General features: G+C 37.3%; 1 protein-coding gene across 2 annotated transcripts in view; it reads right to left on the bottom strand.

Moving 5' to 3' along the window:
• The window catches only part of col5a1 (procollagen, type V, alpha 1), a 94,507-nt gene extending 76,352 nt beyond the window's left edge, over positions 1–18,155 (bottom strand). For both annotated transcript variants that reach the window (XM_081390607.1, XM_081390608.1), the window contains exon 1: positions 17,798–18,155. In XM_081390607.1, coding sequence (XP_081246733.1) covers positions 17,798–17,900 — 103 coding nt within the window. In that variant the 5' untranslated portion in view covers positions 17,901–18,155. The remainder of the gene's footprint in view (positions 1–17,797) is intronic.
• Positions 18,156–18,962: the final 807 nt, after the last annotated feature.

Genomic DNA, 18,962 nt, shown 5'->3' with positions numbered 1-18,962 from the left:
AGAGTCAAATAACAGAGCATTTCATGAGAAACTAACTATAGTACAGAACTCTTGATCCTAATACATCTACAGTGTGTGTTTATGTGGCCCTGGTAAACCCAACGTTATGGGAATAAAATGATATTTTCAATATATCATTGAAAACAATTTATACTAAGTGATTTTTTTTTTTTTTTGAAAATGTAAAAATGCATAAAGTTTTCTTTCTGGTGGTTTAGGGGTAGGGTTAGGGGACAGAAAATACGATTTGTACAGTATAAAAATCATTATGTCTATGGAGAGTCCTCTAAAAACCACATATACAAGTATGTGTGTGTGTGTGAGTGTGCGTCTCAGAAACACACAGATAACACTCACTGTGTCTGGGAGATGGAAAAATTTACTCAACACAAGATCAGCGCTATAAACACAAGCAAACTTCTCGCTCTCCTTCTCATTTCTCAAACATCTACATAATGTGTGTATAAAAATATATGTATTTTTTTCCTGACTTTTGTCAACTCAGTGTTGCATAGTAATTTAAAATTTTCACGGTTTCCACAAAAACATGAAGCTTTTCTTAACATTGATAATAATCAGAAATGTTTCTTGATTATCAAATCCTCATATTAGAATGATTTCTGAAGGATCATGTGACACTGAAGACTGGAGTAATGATGCTAAAAATTAAGCTTTGATCACAGGAATATAATAATTTTCACAATATTACTATTTCTACTGTATTTATGATCAAATAAATGCAGCCTTCAAGAGCAGACATTTTTTTTTTAATCTTACTGTACCAACACCAAATGATACAGAATATACAGGAAGGGTCTCTAGATGGTGTAGTTTTGACATTTACCAGCAGGGGCAAATTGAGCCATGCTAACCAGCTAAACCTTTAACCAGATGGAATCACATGACTCATCACTCGACTATCACTGTTAATGAACTGATAAGTGATAATGTAACCTATTAAGCTTTATATAATGTAAAGAACATTACTTAACATTAAAGTATTAAAAGTATTACTTTTTATAGGATTCTTTGCTGAATTTAAAGTTCTAAAGAACAGTATTTATTTGAAATAGAATTTTTTTGTACGTTACAAATGTCTTTACTGTCATTTTTGATCAAACAAAGCACTCACGTCGCTTCATAAAACTGAGGTTAAACCACTGGAGTTACATTACTTTAATGATGTCTTTACTACCTTTCTGGGGCTTGAAAGTGGTAGTTGCGTAGATGGAAGGACAGAGAGCTCTCAGATTTCATTAAAAAGATCTTCACTTGTGTTCTGAACATGACTGAAAGTCTTACAGGTTTGTAACGACGTGAGGGTGAGTGATTTATGACAGAATGATCATTTTTGGGTGAACTAACCCTTTAATTTCTTTAAAAATCTTTAAAAGTCTTAACATTATTAACACTAATAGGGTCACAACTAGTAAAATACGTTTTCCACAAAGCAACATTTGCACTCAGACCAGAAATGATTTGAGTTCCTTTACAAAACTTAACTGTGCATATCCAAAGCACATCTGGAGCGAGTGAAACGTCTCATGTTTACTGCGGTTCTGTGGATTTTGAACCAAGAAAGGTTTCGAATGTTCTAGGATGCCTAGAATGTTCCATAAAATATAAAACCACATCAGACCGTAATGATGGAGAAATTACTCGTATGCGCTACCACTTTAGATGAATCCATGAAAATCTGACCTTAAAAAACCTGAAAAAGGTGTCAATCACTGATTTAAATCGCACCGTGATGTCATTGTTCAATGGAGCACAGCTTTACAGTGGCATTAGATTCTGACACATTTGAGTAGTTTTGGAAGCGTGTCAGGAAAATCTAAGATCTGTGAAGCAATAACTTCAGAGAGAGAAAGACTTGCATGCATAAGACAACAGTTAAATGTTCTTTCTGAAACTCAACCCTTATGTTCAAAGTGTACATAGCCCCTTTCACACAGCACGTTGATAATTGCCGTAAATTTGCTAGAGTGCCTTCTGTGTGAACGCAAACACGTCCCGGGATCAATGCCGTAAGGGGTATTTTGTTGCTCTTAGAAGAAAGTTTGTGTTCGTCATCAACAAAGAAAGAACGAAAAAATGTCTGCAAAATATAATGAAGCCGAGACCAGGGAGCTCCTTACTATCAGCACTGAAGCTGAGATCATTCGCCAGCTTTGTAGAACGGTACGCGATGCGTTAGTGTACGACCGAATCCGGAAAAAAAGCTTGAGCGTGGTTACTCGAGATCGAAAGCGCAGATCATTAGTAAACTTCAGACGTTGCGTAAAAAAATCCACCAAGTGCACGACTACAATGGAAAGAGCGGTAGCGGAGGATTAGACTGGCCTTTCTACAACACATCTTGACGTCACGTGTCTTTATGGGATCTTTACGGGATGTGTGTGAACCCAGTCACAGATTCCGGAAAATCACTGGCAGTGTAAATTAACCAAAATCAAACGACACATTATCCGTGTATTTTCCGGAATCTCTGTGTGAAAGGGACTTGTGTGTGTTTTGAGGGGCAGCGGCATAGATTTTCCGCCCGTTTGCAACTCATAGCTAGGTGGTTCCTATGGTATTCTGATCAGTTGTTAGCATGTTGCTATGATATTACAAAGGTGCGTCCCAAATTCGGGCACTTATGCATTATTCTATGCCGATTTGTAGTTTAAATAGTGAGAGTAGTGATTACACTGAAAATTCCAAAAAGAAAAAGTACATTTTAAATACCCGGACGATGCACTTAATTAACTTAATTAAATTAGTGACTCGGGACATCATTCACGAATCACTACCCTCCTTCTCATTCATTTTTTTAAATTAGACTTCAACCTTCTTAGTATTCCTCAATCAATTCATTATAAACAATACAACATGAAAAAATGTATACAATTATAAAAGAATGGCTGATTTCCCATTCATTTTTTGTAAAAATGTATTAGGGTCGCTAACGACCCATGGTGTGTTACAGTGTAAGTATATTTTTTCTGCACAACAATAATTGAATCTTTGATGACTGAATAATTGCATTTCACCTTTATTCCACAAGGTGTCAGTGTCTGATACACAATGATGAAGTGACGTTTCACTCATAGTTATCGCAGGCAGAAAACAAAAGAATAGGAAGTATCATCAGCAAAACTTGGAATGGCTCAGCGATTTACTGCAGAGCAAATACTGAATGCAATCAGATATTACTATCACTGACACTTGATGGTGGATCTGGTGAAAAAGCTGTCAGCGATCAAAATATTGATTTTGAAGATGTTAGTTTTGATAGTTTTGAGAATATGTTTGAGGTCACGAATATGAGTGTACTGAATGTACTGGGAAATGAGTTCTGATGAGGACAGTGATGACGGTACAAAACATCTGCTCAAACTGAACCCTTCCAAGCTACAAAAGTTAACAAACTATACTTTATTTTATTCTTCTGTAATTGTTACTCTAATATCAGGAGAGTTTTAAATTATCCCGACAGATTCATCCATGTTAGATATAGATCCGGGTCGCTAAAGACATGATTATGTAATAATGAAACATTCATGCATTTAAGGGTTAACTGAAAAAACGAATGCTGGACGCTTCATGCATTAACTATCGCAGCTTTAATTATGTAGCAGAGGGGGAGGGGCTTCAGACTCCGATGTTCAATGACAAAATAACCTTATAAAGTTCATACACTATATGGATAAGTACATAGTGTATAAGTACATAGTATATAGTGCGTAATATGGGATACAACTCGAGTGTATTGCTATCCTGTCACTAAGCTGAGGGTTTTAGGAGGCCGGTAGTGACAGTTTAATGATAGGTCAATCTGAGTGATTGACAGCTCCTCAACCAATAGCAGCCAATCAAGTGGGAGGAGTGCCCTGTGGGTGCACGGATGGTGATGACCATCTATATTACGACCTCACTTCTGCCGCATGCAGGAGGTCACTGTCCACCAACTGACCTTTGACCTGGACAGAGGTGTAATGAGAGGGAGGGCAGGGTTCATAGGGCTAACAGGTAAAATTGCAGGTATTCCGACCAGGTGCTTTGAGCTTCTTAAGTGGCTTAAGTAAACCATTATATTTTTTTTTCTTCTGTCTCTCTCTCTCTCTCTCTCTCTCTCTCTCTTTCAGTGGGCTGTTTGAAGTGCACTATAATGGTATGTATGGTTTGGTGGTTTGGTTAGACTGTGTGGTGTTCACTGGTTTCCACTAACTAGGGCAGCAATCAACGACTGACTGATTCAGCAAAAACCATTTAATCTGCCTGCAACATTCACAACACTTTTCATCGTTTTTGATTGTCTAATAAAGTTAAAAAGGCTTCTCTTTCAGCAAAGAGTGTGTAAAGTTTTTCCATGTTAAATGGCTCACGTTCACTGACTGAATCGCTGGCTGGTGTTCAGCATGTGCATTATTAGACACTGGAAACGATGACTCATCTGCTGCTGTACCACAACTCAATCGCACACACGATTCATGTACAAATGCATCCAATTCCATCAGTGCACGCAGGAACAACTGCACACTCAGAAGAGAGCAGCATATATCCCTTCCCGTGAAATCAAACACACATTTATTACAAAAGAGACACACATGTTAAAAGCATCAAAGAACATTCAAACTCAACTACAAATTCATCCAACCCCATAAAAGCAAAACAGAACAAAACTCCAGCACAACCCTGACAAATGAACTACCATGATACAATGACAGTATCAGATGGAAATACTATGGTGTTTGATAATCATGTTGCTACTATTCATGTACCATGGTTTTTTAAAATATATATACTATGCTACATGATATAATAATGCCTTTATGTTTAAAAACATGGTATTATCATAGTGTATTTCAAAACAAACACAGTATAAATATATGGCTTTATCATGGTAAATATCCAAAAAATCATGGTACACATAAAAAAAAAAACATGGTACTAACATAACATGGTACTGTGAACAAAAACAAGGTATTACAAGGGTAAAGTACAAATATATGGTTTTATCATGGTAAATGTCCAAAGAAATAATGGTATAACCACGGTACATGTAAAAAACAAAAACAAAAAAAACAAGGTTTTAACATGATACCATGTGCAAATTACAAGGTATTGCCAGGGTAACGTATCAATATATGCTATTATCATGGTAAATGTCCAAAAAGCATGGTATTGCTATTGTAAAAAAAGTTTCCCTACTGGGATTAATAAAGTTTTTCATTCATTCATTCAAATATAAAAGAGCAGTATTACCATGGTACCAAGTATAAAAATACAGTATTATCATGGTACATGTACAAAAAAGTACAGTATTATCATGGTAAATGCAAAAAATGCATGGCATTATCATGGTACATATAAAAACAGTATTACCATAGTACCATGTACAAAAACAAATGGTATTACCATGGTAAATGCCCAAAAAGCATGGTATAATCAGGGTACATGTAGAAGCCAGAACTACCATGGTATCATGCACAAAAAAACAGGGTAATTTACAAAACAAGATACCCAAAAATTATTTGAAATTATTATTTTGAATTATTTAAAAAACAAGGCAGCACCATGGTACTGTAATTTTTCATTTAACTCTAATAAAATTGCATTTTATGCTTATATTCTGTTGCATAATACCCGCAATTCATAAATGCAGAAAACCATAAAACAGCTCATCAGTTTCATTAAAATGACTTCAGTCACATGACACGACATACTATTGTATAGTATCGCCAGATTATTACAACTCTGGAACAAAAGCCTCTCTGTCCTGCGCTGAAGCATGAGTGAAGTGTGTGTGTGTTTAATTCTTTCTGGAGAAAGTTGAACGTTTCTGTGGTTTTTGTGGCCAGTTCATAATGTGATACTGCTACTGCAGAGAGAGAGAGAGAGAGAGAGAGAGAGAGAGAGAGAGAGAGAGAGAGAGAGAGAGAGAGAGAGAGAGAGAGAGAGAGAGAGAGAGAGAGAGAGAGACAGACAGAGAGAGAGAGAGAGAGACTATTTTATATTCTCAGTATGAGGCCAGTGGAAGGAATGTCAGCTTTCCGCACACCACTCCAGAATCCTAAAGTTCTTCTCACATGTCTGGACCTGCAGGGTTCCCTAAACATTTCATGAATAACCCACTGAACAATATTAATCACTCATTACCAACTCCACATATCGGTAACCCAAGATAACCTGCAAGTATTCACAGAACAAAAAAGTGTTCAATAGCATGAGCATTTTCCAGGTGTGCAGGGTCAAAAAGGAGCTGGTGATGTCATTGAACTGCATACTGGATCTTCATGTTGAACAGAACAAAACTCACTCGCTATAGTTCTTTTGCATGTTATGTGCACAAGGTGCAAGACATACTTTTACTGTCCTCCTCACTGTAAGTGAAAATGTTGTACTAAGTGACAAAAATATAGGCAATGAGATCATAGATAATATAAAATAAAATAAAAACATTCATGTGATGGTCACCTCTAGGAAGTAAACTAAAATAAATAGGGTAAATATGATGATCACCTCAAGGATGTAAAAAAAGAAAAAGGAAAAAAAGGAAAGAAAAGAAAATACACATGATGATCATCACCTCCAGGAAGTAGCCTAAAAATAAAGTAAAATAAGATTTATGGACCACCTCATTGGTCCAGAAATAATAGGCTATTTGCTGTACACACACATGGAAGTGTTTGATTGATTGAGATGCACATTATAGTAAAGCTTTGTAAAACACACACACACACACACACACAGAGAGAGAGACATGAGAGAGTCAAGCACGTAACCTTTAGCATACTGCTCAAATGAAGCATTACAGGACCAACTGCTGCCCTCAAGTGATTCCTCATCCACAGGATAATGAAAACCTTATGAAAACTCAAAGAAGCTTTGAAACCTCATGTGTACTGACCCGTACAAACATTTACCATGGTTTCTTTTAAAATACCATAATTACTACAGTTATTGTTTCTACAATTGTGGTAAACTGGTATTTGTGACTACTGGCATATGAAAATATACAAAACAACAGGCATATTCTGAAAGCATCTTACCCTGTTTGCAAGAGATCCCTTATCTTGCAATAACAATAGTGCAGTAACTACAGTATTTTAACAGAAACTATGACTATAATGGTACATTTTACTGAGAAAACAAAAGAATTGTGGGTCATTTTTTGGACGAGGGATCCAGGCATCTGATGTTTTGAAGTGATGTGAACATCTGTGGCATTTCTGAGGCATATGAATGAACGTTTTTCATCTGTTTGTCACACAAAAAGTCTCTTCTTTCCATGAGATGCAAAGATAGATCTGCAGTCACTCACATAAAAAGCAAGAGGGAGCATGTGTGTTGGTCATAAACCCCGGGAAATCCCATAATTCCCTGTTTCAGGGTCATGAATGTGGCATGTGAGATATGAGGGCTCTTAATTGCCACAAAAGAGCAATTGCCCCCCCCCCCCCCCCACCACACACACACACACACACACAAGCAAAATACATAATCATACTCAATGCCAGATGTTTACAGAGACAAAAATGATAGGAAGTCACTCATTGTCAGATTGTTGGTGATTTTAGAAACAGTATTTGATGACAATGCAACAAACCTGATCAGAGTTTAACTTTGCAAATGCAACTCGATGACACACTATCAATATGTTTATAAATTTCAAAATGAAACATGGAAAACTGTTTCAGAAACTGTTCCCATTCTGAGCCTGTCTGATTCATATGATTTCTGTTATAAACACCTATTTGTGAACATATTTTCAATTGACAACATCACATAACAAAAAAAAATTATTACATTTTTGTCTTGCTTTTCATACATTTTCCAACATTTCTAAACATCATTAAAACAAGATTAATTTAGTTTAGAAGCTAATCTGTGTAGGACATTATGATGATATTCAGAGAACATCTATGAATTAAGTGTGTTTTTCTTGCCCCACTGACAAATTGAAGCATAAATCTTAAGAAAATTAAAAGAGATTTATGATTAATACAAGAAAAAGATTGTCAACAGTGCAAATAATAAAAATTATATTATATTATATTATATTATATTATATTATATTATATTATATTATATTATATTATATTATATTATATTATATTACATTATCTTATATTATATTACATAACATTATATATTACATTATATTACAAACTATATACATTTAACATAATTAACATATATATATTTTTTTTATGAAATGGAACTTTTTTTTTTGCAGTGTAAGTCATCTGGCAGTAAGAATGAAAGAAGAAACCTTGAAAAAAAATAGATTGACATATCTCATCCTCTCTTTCGAAAAAGCTCTGCAATCACACACAATCATCACACACATGCATAAACAGAACCATAAATGCATAAATCTACAAAAAAAAGGGGTCAGGTCAGTAGGTCTGCAGGGGCATAACTGCGTAAAGCGCAGAATATGTAGATAAACAAACCATTTTGTGATCAGTGTGAATTCGCAGCACGTTTTGCAACCCCCCATACTGACATTCGCACTCGTTTCCTCACTGAGAGGACCATGTATTTTTCTTCTGTCTTAATGAAACAGTATTTTATTCTTCTGCTGTTCCACAGCAAGGGGAGGGGAAAAACATCTGGAAGGCATTTTTCCTTTTTTCCCCCCTCTTTTTTCATTCTTTTTCTCTGGGATCAGCAGACAGCACAATGACGGCTATAGCTTCCAGATGTGAGAACACAAACTCTCGCTCTCACTCGCTCTGATTTCTCCAATCCTAAACGCCAAGTAATAAAAGAAAACCATCTACGCTGGCCCATCTGTGGCTTTTTGCTCCAGATACACACATACCCCATGATGCTCTGAGGTGCTCTAGTCATGCTGACACCGAGTTAGCAGCTCGAGCGCAGGTATGAAGGGAATGTTATTTCAGAGGAAGTGTGTGCACATGTGTGAGCTTCATGACAGCCCAAGGGAACCTCAGGCCGTTGTAGGGGTGCTTAGAACTCTAGAGAAGCCAGACACACACACACACACACACACACACACACACTGACCGCAATTAATCACAACAAAGCCTTAGCAAAGCCCAAACATGGCATCCGTTTAAAAGCTCTGTGAAAGAGTCCATTCATACAGAACAGAGCAGACAGAAATACAATACTCGAAAACTTCAACTTTCAAACTCTGGGAACCAGAGATATCTGAACACACACACGCGCATGCATGGCAAACAACAGTGTGTGTGTGTGTGTGTGTGTGTGTGTGTGTGTGTGTGTGTGTGTGTGTGTGTGTGTGTGTGTGTGTGTGTGTGTGTGTGTGTGTGTGTGTGTGTGTGTGTGTGTGTGTGTGTGTGTGTGTGTGTGTGTGTGTGTGTGTGTGTTTGTGTGTGTGTGTGTGTGTGTGTGTGTGTGTGTGTGCGTGTGTGTGTGCAGCAGGGGTGGCAGGCTATATCAAGACCAGGTGTAATCCGAAAGACTAAAACCCTGTCTACTCCCCACTATACTGATGCAACTAGATTCACTTTCTGAAGATGTGAGCAGAAACCCATGCAGAACTCTTCACTGCAGCACTATAAAGCTGCTAAAGTTGTTCTGAGTGGTTTAAGAGGTTTAAGAATGTTCCTTTGGGCTTTCTATGGTGTTCTGTGTTTGCTATGGAGTCACTATGCAGTTGCAAAATGCTATGAGGGGTTTTAGAATGTTGCTATGGGGTTTCTATGGTGATCAATGTGGCTGCTAGGGAGTTGCTATGCAGTGATAATGTTGCTGTGTGGTTGCTAGGGAGTTGCTATGCAGTTGTTGAGGTATTTTGAGAAGGTGTTCTGGGTGGTTTCTACTAGGTTGTTGCCAAGTCAAAAGAGCCCCCTCGCAAGTCTCTATCTATGATATTCTGGTCTATAGATATGGTCCTTCAAACTCTATAGAATTTTTTTCGACCATTTAATTATCACATAAATGCAGCCTTGGTGAGCATTAGATACTTCTTTCAAAGACATAAAAAATTCATACCAACCTCAAACATTTGAATGGTAGTGTATGAGTAATAATAATAGTTATGCTTGATTTAGCAAGCACATTAACCAACTTTGACACACTTTAAGTATAAAATTGACAAACAGTTTTAAGTCATTTCTCACATCAAAACAGTGTGAAATGGATCCCACTCAAAGAGATGTGTTTTCCAGACGCTTTGTCTCAGGATGGGGCACTGTAAACCTCTGGGGTGGTCATAATATGAAGAGCACCACCCACAGTATGCCACCTTTAACCTCTGACCGGTGACCTCATCTCCTGTAGGTCTGCTGTCTTTAACTACTATAACTCACATTCCTTTCTCCCCTCAATCACTTGGTTTTTTTTTCACTTTCTTACTCTGATCCTTTCTCTCTGAAACATGCACAGTCCTGAACACTTCTCAACCTCCTTTCTCACTAGAAGATTCATTTTAGCAGTTCAGGCCATTTGATTCAATGAACTGCTTCAGAAAACGATTCAATGATTCTTTTGAGTCATCACTCAAGTGAAATAAATATTTTCTTAAATACCGCAGTTAATCATTATTGTTCAATTAAGTTGTTTCAAATATTGCATTGTAGCTTTGTGAACCAATTTAACTACGGTAATCTGATATATTTATATTTATATTAAATATACATATCTTATATTGTAATTCACTTAAATATAAAAAAACATAATTTGCTATCTTGTCTGCAGTATGTCTGATATTGCATATATATATATATATATATATATATATATATATATATATATAAACACTAGTTCAAAATAATGATCCATGAGAAACTTTATATGTGAACCCAAGAGACGTGGATCAGGGTTTGGTCCTCATGTCTGAAAGAGGTAATATCTGGTTTTTATAGTGTGTGAACTGAGACATTGAAGGTTTCACCAACTATCACCCTCCCAAATGTGGCTTTAGATTGAAGGGAGACTTGAAACACTTTCAATCATAAAACAATGCAACTCCAAAACACACGCTATAAAGCCAAAACCACACAAACCGTGAGGGGAAAAAAACTTTCATTTCTACACTTGGACACAAAAACAGCACTGTCTAATACAGTACAAAACGTACAACATTTCTGTCCTGAGAACCCAGAGCTGGACCTCCTAAACATCGAAGCCAAGTACAGGGCCGAGAGCTGGTCTGGTCTTACGTAATACACAAAATCATGAATGCTGACTTGGTAACTACTGGACTATCATCTATTCACATACTTCTACTATCAATTTGCATACTCATACTAACCTTGAAAAATACATACTGTGTTCGCAAAGTAAAAGTTTGTGCTTTTGAGTATGAGGCAAGCTAGCACAGCAGACAGACATACTACAAAGTCATAAATTACAGTATGAATCGATACAAATCAAATCTTGTGCGGTTGTGGCCAGTTAGTCCAAAAAGCATACAGTATATATGCTTCAAACTGGATGTAGTATGTCATCTGGGTACCTGATTGCCAGCATAAACTATGACTTTTTTTATGGCATGCAATAATCCTAATCTATAGTTTGTGAAAATATGCATAAAAAATCCATAAATCCAAAAATCCATAGTAAATGGGTCAATGATGTGACGCTAATTTTTTTGTGTCCATATGGTTTAATTAAATTTAATAGGGTTAAAATTTCAAAATAAAATGGCAAATGACTAGCATACATTCTCTTTTTTGAAGACCAATTCTAAAATTTCTGGTTTTAATTCATTTTGAGAGAATATTTGGGGGATGATTGCAAAAATGTCTATGTGGTGTAACCTTCAAAACTTTGTACCAAATAATTTATCTTGTTTAAAAAAGGTGAAATTCTCAATAAAACACAATATCAGCTAGTTTGGCATAATCTAACATTAGAACTATTTAACAGTAAATAAAAGTAAATGGAACACCATTGTTCTGAATGTTATAATTAATTTGGGGAATCATGTGAGTCAAGTCAAATTCCTGAAGTGTCAAGGTGGTGTAACCACCATTCAAGGAGTCATTTTGTTAATATTGTGTAAGAAGACCATGTGACAGGAAATTATATCACAGAGACGTACCCCCGGTGAAACTAACTGCTGAATGCAAATGTTATTAACTCTCTTTAAAATGTGAGATAATTTGACAATTTTAGGGTATGGTCAGGTATTCTTAAGTATATGTCAAATGGTATGACCCTATAATAAAAATTATATTATATTAACTTATTATATTAACTTAAAAAAATTGCATTTTAAATATTACCACCAAGGCCACATGATTACATAGGTGTCCATGATAATGCCTGTCAAATTTGATTTTAAACTGAAACCGGTTACACCTATTGACTCTTATTACAAGCCTTTCTGTTAGGGGCCAATTTAGTCAAATATCACTAGTTTATGATGCTGATTAAAAATGTAATATAAACTAATCTACTATTTGGAACTCTTTTCAAGTGTTCAATGTAACCAATGTAACCTCATTGGTTCTTGTCGAAGCTCAAACGTGCGAGGATGAACCTCATTGGTTCTTGCTGAAGCTCAAATGTGCTGCGTAATACGAGAATGATCCTCATTGGTTCTTGTAGAAGCTCAAACGTGCTGCGTAACATGAGAATGAACCTCATTGGTTCTTGCTGAAGCTTAAATGTGCTGCGTAACACGAGAATGAACCTCATTGGTTCTTGCAGAAGCTCAAACGCGCTGCGTAACACGAGAACGAACCTCATTGGTTCTTGCTGAAGCTCAAACGTGCTGCGTAACACAAGAATGAACCTCATTGGTTCTTGTGGAAGCTCAAATGTGCTGCATAACACGAGAATGAACCTCATTGGTTCTTGCTGAAGCTCAAACGTGCTGCGTAACACGAGAATGAACCTGATTGGTTCTTGCTGAAGCTTAAACATGCTGCGTAACACGAGAATGAACCTCATTGGTTCTTGTGGAAACTCAAATGTGCTGCATAACACGAGAATGAACCTCATTGGTTCTTGCTGAAGCTCAAACGTGCTGCGTAACACGAGAATGAACCTGATTGGTTCTTGCTGAAGCTTAAACATGCTGCGTAACACGAGAATGAACCTCATTGGTTCTTGCTGAAGCTTAAACGTGCTGTATGACACGATAATGAACCTCACTGGTTCTTGCTGAACCTCAAACGTGCTGAGTAACACGATAATGAACCTCAGTAGTTCTTGCTGAAGCTCAAACATGCTGTGTAACACGAGAATGAACCTCATTAGCTATTTTCAGTTTTTTTCAGCATTGACAAAAATAAAACCACTTCTGCTGAACTTGTTGACAGTCATGCTTGATTTTCAGTCACAATTTCTTCAACAAACAAAGGCCTTTGACTCTAGAAGCAACATGGTCAGGTGGTGTAACTGTTTTTTGTCAAATGGTGTAACCAGTATTTTTCATAAAAAATATAATTATATACAGGAAAATGAATGTGGAATAAAATGTAATAATCTAGTTTAGTGTAATAACATGGTTTTTAACCATTTTTACATAATTTGTCAGATTATTTAGAAAACAGAGGTGTTTTCAGCATATGCCAAATATTGCAAAAATTACATTTAGAGATAACTCTAATAAAATCTATTTTTGTGTGATATATTAAAATGTATTTCATTACATATAGTATTTATTTCTATATGTACACTTACATGCCATCTAGGTGGATAAAATATTTAATATTTTTCATTCTTTGGCAGTTACACCATTTGACACAATCGTAAAAAATGGTGCAAATGTAATTTTTAATACATAAAATCAACATAAATACACTATGTACATTTTAACATATCTGATATATGCTTTTAAAACCAGTTTTTCGAATTGCTCATCTTGACAAACCTTATTTGTCACTGACAAAAATACTGAAATCCAGTCACATTGGACATACTATTTCCAGCATACTATTTTAAAATGCACTTATCTTAATATTGCAAGCTATGTAAGATAAATAGTGTGTGAACAGATGCATACTTCAAAACTCCATCGTCAATACTATGCCATCCAATCACTTTTGACATACTATGAATTCACAGCATAACATGATTTGCATGTGCTAATCCTAATCTTGAATACTGTACAAGATAGAGAGTGTAAAAAGCACAAACTAATCTATAACTTGCATACTATGTATGATGTATAGTATGCATAAAGATGCATACTATAAAAATTCCACTGTGAATAGTACACCATCCATGCACCTTCAAAATACAATAGTTTGAGATGCACTAATCTTAACCTAGCATTCTATATAAAATAGATCGTTTTTGAAACAGAAATATACTTCAAAAATCTATTGTAAATACTATGCAATCCAGTCAATTTTGACATACTATGATTTGAGATGCATTAATCTTAATATTGCAGGCTATATACGATTGATGATATGTCAACAGATGCATACTTGCACACACTGACATCCAGTCACTATTGACATACTATTTCCTGCATGCTTTAGGGTGATTACTCTTAATCTTGCATACTATTGAATAAGGAGAGTATGACACTCTGATTTGGAACATACTCATTTTAATCTTGCATACCGCACAGGATAGTTTGTATGCAAAAAAAGGAATTCTGGGAGTTTGATTAGGAGGGAAACCCTTCATCCTTTTCCTGTTGGAACTGGACAGGTACCTTATAATAGCCAGAGGAAGACACCACTTAACACGTCTGTTAATGGAACCGATAGAGCCAAAGGCAACACGAATTTGATTTCTTCACGAGTCATGACGTTCCTCTCTATGATTCTTACTAAATCAATCGCTGAATGAAGACAGCTGAAATGGACAGCTTGTTTGCATTATACTAGAAACATTTTTGAAAGGCTCCAAGGGTGTGAAATTTTGGCTCCAAACATTCCAGAGTTTCTCCTCTGAAGGCTTTAAGGGTCTCCAGAACACAACAACAAGAGTAACCAAAACCAGAAACAACACAATAAACAATCGTTACAACATGCCATTTGTTAAAAGGCATTCGTGTACTCTCAAAAGTGGAGCACACCCAACAGGCTGAATGAGCGAGGCCGGTCCGCCGAGAGTGTTCGTAAAAATCTCATAAAACAGCACTAGTGTGAGTAATAAAGCAGAATAGCCTTGCACAGGAAGTGCAGCAGCATCACCATTGGCCATTTTTGCCTTTACAAGCTTCTGTCTACTCTGACGTAAGAGCTCCCTGTATCCCACAATGCACTGCCAGTCCCACCATAAACTTTATGACAGCACGTCACTCTATACCAGCAGATTTGATTAGCCCCGCCCACTGCATGACATCACCGTCGTGGAAGCAGTGAGTGTTGCTAAATGACTCAGCTTCACAGCTCAAAAAAAAGTGCATCCTTGAAAACTTGTGAGTCTGGCTGCGGATCAAATCCACCATCTTTTCTGCATTACCCCGCTACACGTGTACACTAAGAAATTGGAAGCATACAGTAATGTAAATACTGTGCAGTAATGTACAGTAAAGTCTATAGTATACACTACAGGGATCGCATCTGAATTTAGCCTAATGCATTCTAGATTGCGAATGAAACCAAATAACTAATGCATTTCAATCCAATTTGACACTGAGCATCTTTGTAGCAGATGCTCTGTGACAGATGTCTCTAATACAGTCAAGTCAATGAATCACTCTAATTAATTCAGCTTTGACTCATGCAGGCAAAAGAGATTGAGTTGAAAAGTTTTCACTGCTCAACAATTTGGATACACGAATGGTTGGAAATGAATGGTTCTCAAGTAGAGCAAAGAATCATTTCTGACTGTGTTAACTGGTTTACACACCTTTTTACCAATAAATGTCATTATGTTTACAAAGAGACATGTCTGTGAAATATTTCAGAAAAATGCACTATTTTGATTTCTATTACTTTTCCGGGTCTATAAAATAACCCTAACCTTAACCCTAACCCTAGTTCCTCCATGACTGTGGAAAACTTCAGATTCTTTAAAGCACCAGTACATGGTGGTTTTCTAAAGAACTGGAGAATAAAAAGTTCTTTGGGAAGTTAAAGTCAAACTATGAAACTGTTTAAGGTTCTATTTGGAATCTTGATTTAAGCATGTAAGCATGTTCTTGAGAAGTTCCTCGACCAAAATGTTCTTGTTATAATTAAAACAGCTCAATAATTCCATCAGTATAATGAGCAGCCAAGTGGCCATGACCAGACACGAATCTGATCACACATGCAGAGCAGAATTTCCAACCCCGCTCTCTCGATCCCTCCCCCTTTTTCTCGCCCTCCCTCCAGCCTGGAGAAAGAGAGAGCGAGAGAGGGGTACTCCCTGGGACAGGCTGGAGAAACCAGGAGGATGAGAATGAGAGATCATATCCTGTCTGCTTTGGCTCCGTCATTACTGTACAAACCACAGATTCGTGTTCACAACTAGTAAACTCCACACTATCAGTGTGATATACAGAGCTTTATAATGACGGAACACTAAAACCAGATTAAACAACTGATCAAACCATTGAAAGTTGGCTTTTTATATGCTAAAAAAGCATACATATTGCATGGAAAATATTGATTAAACAACTAATAATCTCTCAATGTTTAACAAATGGCATATTGCTGATCATTTCAAAATGCATGTGACTTGATGAATGCATATAAATATCTCTACACTAACTGTTCTACATAGTCTGCTGGGTAATTCCTTCTATAAGTGGTTTACAAGATAATTGCGAGCTTCACCTCGAGCATCTCTGATCTACTAGAGAAGACACGCAGCGACTCCACCCTGACCCACTGATGTTCTGCATTACAGACCATCTACCAGGAACCAAGACAGACTAACGTGCGTTTATTTGCATTTATCTATTATTTTCATCTGTCTTTCGCCGAACAAAAGGAGAGCCAGAGTGATGGGTTCGTTTTTATGACCCTATGGAAAAACATAAACTCTCTGTCGCTCTCTCTCCTGGTGTGTTTCTCATCCTGCATATTTTTCCAATTACGTTCTGCAGTTAGCGCGCCTGCTGAAGGAAAACTACTTTCTGCCAGATCCCCTAAAAAGCATCTGGAACATCTTCCAAAAAGTCTACAAAGACCATTCAAGGTTGCATGGTCTGATACCAAAAAGGGTCCTGATGTCGTACTCCCCTAAAGATAAAGCTTCTCCAATGGTTCTTTGAAGTCTCTGAGATTCGGCAAAGAAATCAAAACACTGCATAGGGTTTAGGTAGATCAGCATATTGGTTTTACGGGGTTCTGGTGAAGCATCACATGAATGGTTTTCAGACCTTGGTTCTCCTTGTGACTTTGATTCCTACTGGAATGTTTATTTTTAAGGGTGTAGGAGAGTGTAAGTTTCTTGAAAACTATGCCATCTGTGCTGCTTTACAGATGCCAGAAAACAATATTCTGAAGTCAAGAATCTAAAATGCAAAAAAAAAAAAGGACCACTAAAGAGCCTATTCACGCACATGGAATCCTGGAATCCAGATTTCTACTATGAGGTCTTTGTTTGCTAATTTGCATAAGAATTGTTGAGTGTTGCAGCGTAAAGGAGTTTGATGCAACAATAAGATGGTGCATCACGATTTCCTCACGCATCTGTTGCCTTGCACGGGAAAACTTCCCTCATTCCGTTATTCGTTTCTGCTCTAATGCTGACGCACAAAAAAAAAGTGCAAAACAAAAGTCACAGAACCTGAACTTCGGACGCGAAAATCTCACTCTAGGGCCCCCCTTCCCATCCCCTCCTCCGGTCATTCCAGTCCCGGGACGGCGGACTGACCGTGGAATGCGCTCGCGCAACAGAACCGCAGCCCCGGGTGAGCGCGGCCCGCGGCACAAAGTAACAGTTTGGGAACAGCTGATTCGCCGCTTACCTGCGCTGACTCGTGAGGTGACAAACATCAGGAATACTAGGAGTACCGACAGTCGCACCTCCTTAAACCTCCGCTTTACTTTCCATCTGATAGGTGTATCCATGACCACCTGCGTCCGTCCTGACGCGTAGAGTTTAATGATATTATTATGACAACTGCTTGATATCAGGACAGTAACCCAACAGCCCCGGAGAGAGAAAGCGCGAGAGCTCAAAGCCTCTCATGCAGCCATACGTTAATAAAGTCCTGCAGGAAAATTCAGAGGATGGATAGATGGATGGATGGGGCACCTCTCTCCCTTCTTTTCCCTTCTGTTCTTTCCTTCCCCTCAGTGCGCTGCAGTGATGCCCTCGTCACTGAAACTTCGCGGAGCCAAAGTGGGAAAAAACTTCATTCACACAGACTGTCAGTCACACGGCGAGCAGCCAATCAGAGAGCAGTACAAAAAATGCTCGGTTTCTGATTGGTTATTACTATGGGTAGGCGGGAAGTTTACAGTGTGGGACTTCATTTACTCTCTCTCTCTCTTTTTGTCTGAAAGTTGTTAGTCCATTGCAGTGACTGCAGACTGTCTTTTAGTATTTTTTGACTTCTAATTTGATGGGTGTAGCAACAGAAAACATTTTAGGGCAATCATCCAGTTGAAGGATGGCTCTTGTTAAGGTAATATCCTAAATAATGAATAAAGAAATAATTCTTCTTTTGTCTAGTATCATAAAGGCTGTAAAAAATCATATTGAAATGAAAACATATAATATAAAATTAATTTTCGTGCGGAATGGTTTATTTGATATAATGACAATCTGACTGGACATTATCAATCAGAATACCAATAATAATTAGATACCAATCAGAATCCTCTAATCCTTATAATGGACCAATGTTAAGTACTTTTAATAACCACTGTGTATAAAATACATAAATAAACGTGCTTTGTCTTACCTTCTGTGAACTGTTCTAGCATAGGAACAGTACTGTGCATGCGGGAGCCAAGGGTTATTTCAAGTCGTTCCTAAAATTAAAGTTTGCAAACTATTTTAAGGCTGAAACGATTCAGGACCTCCTGACGTACGCGACAGCTGGAGCACACAAGGCCACAAGGGCGATGACCTTTTGACACGGGTCCGAATGTATCGAGGGGAAGGGAATCCTTTTCAGGTTTCAC

This window comes from Scardinius erythrophthalmus (genome assembly GCF_964197995.2).
Source record: "Scardinius erythrophthalmus genome assembly, chromosome: 17".
NCBI classification, from domain to species: Eukaryota; Metazoa; Chordata; class Actinopteri; order Cypriniformes; family Leuciscidae; genus Scardinius; species Scardinius erythrophthalmus.
Note: the sequence above shows the minus strand (reverse complement) of the source record. Positions and strands in the feature narration are given on the sequence as shown.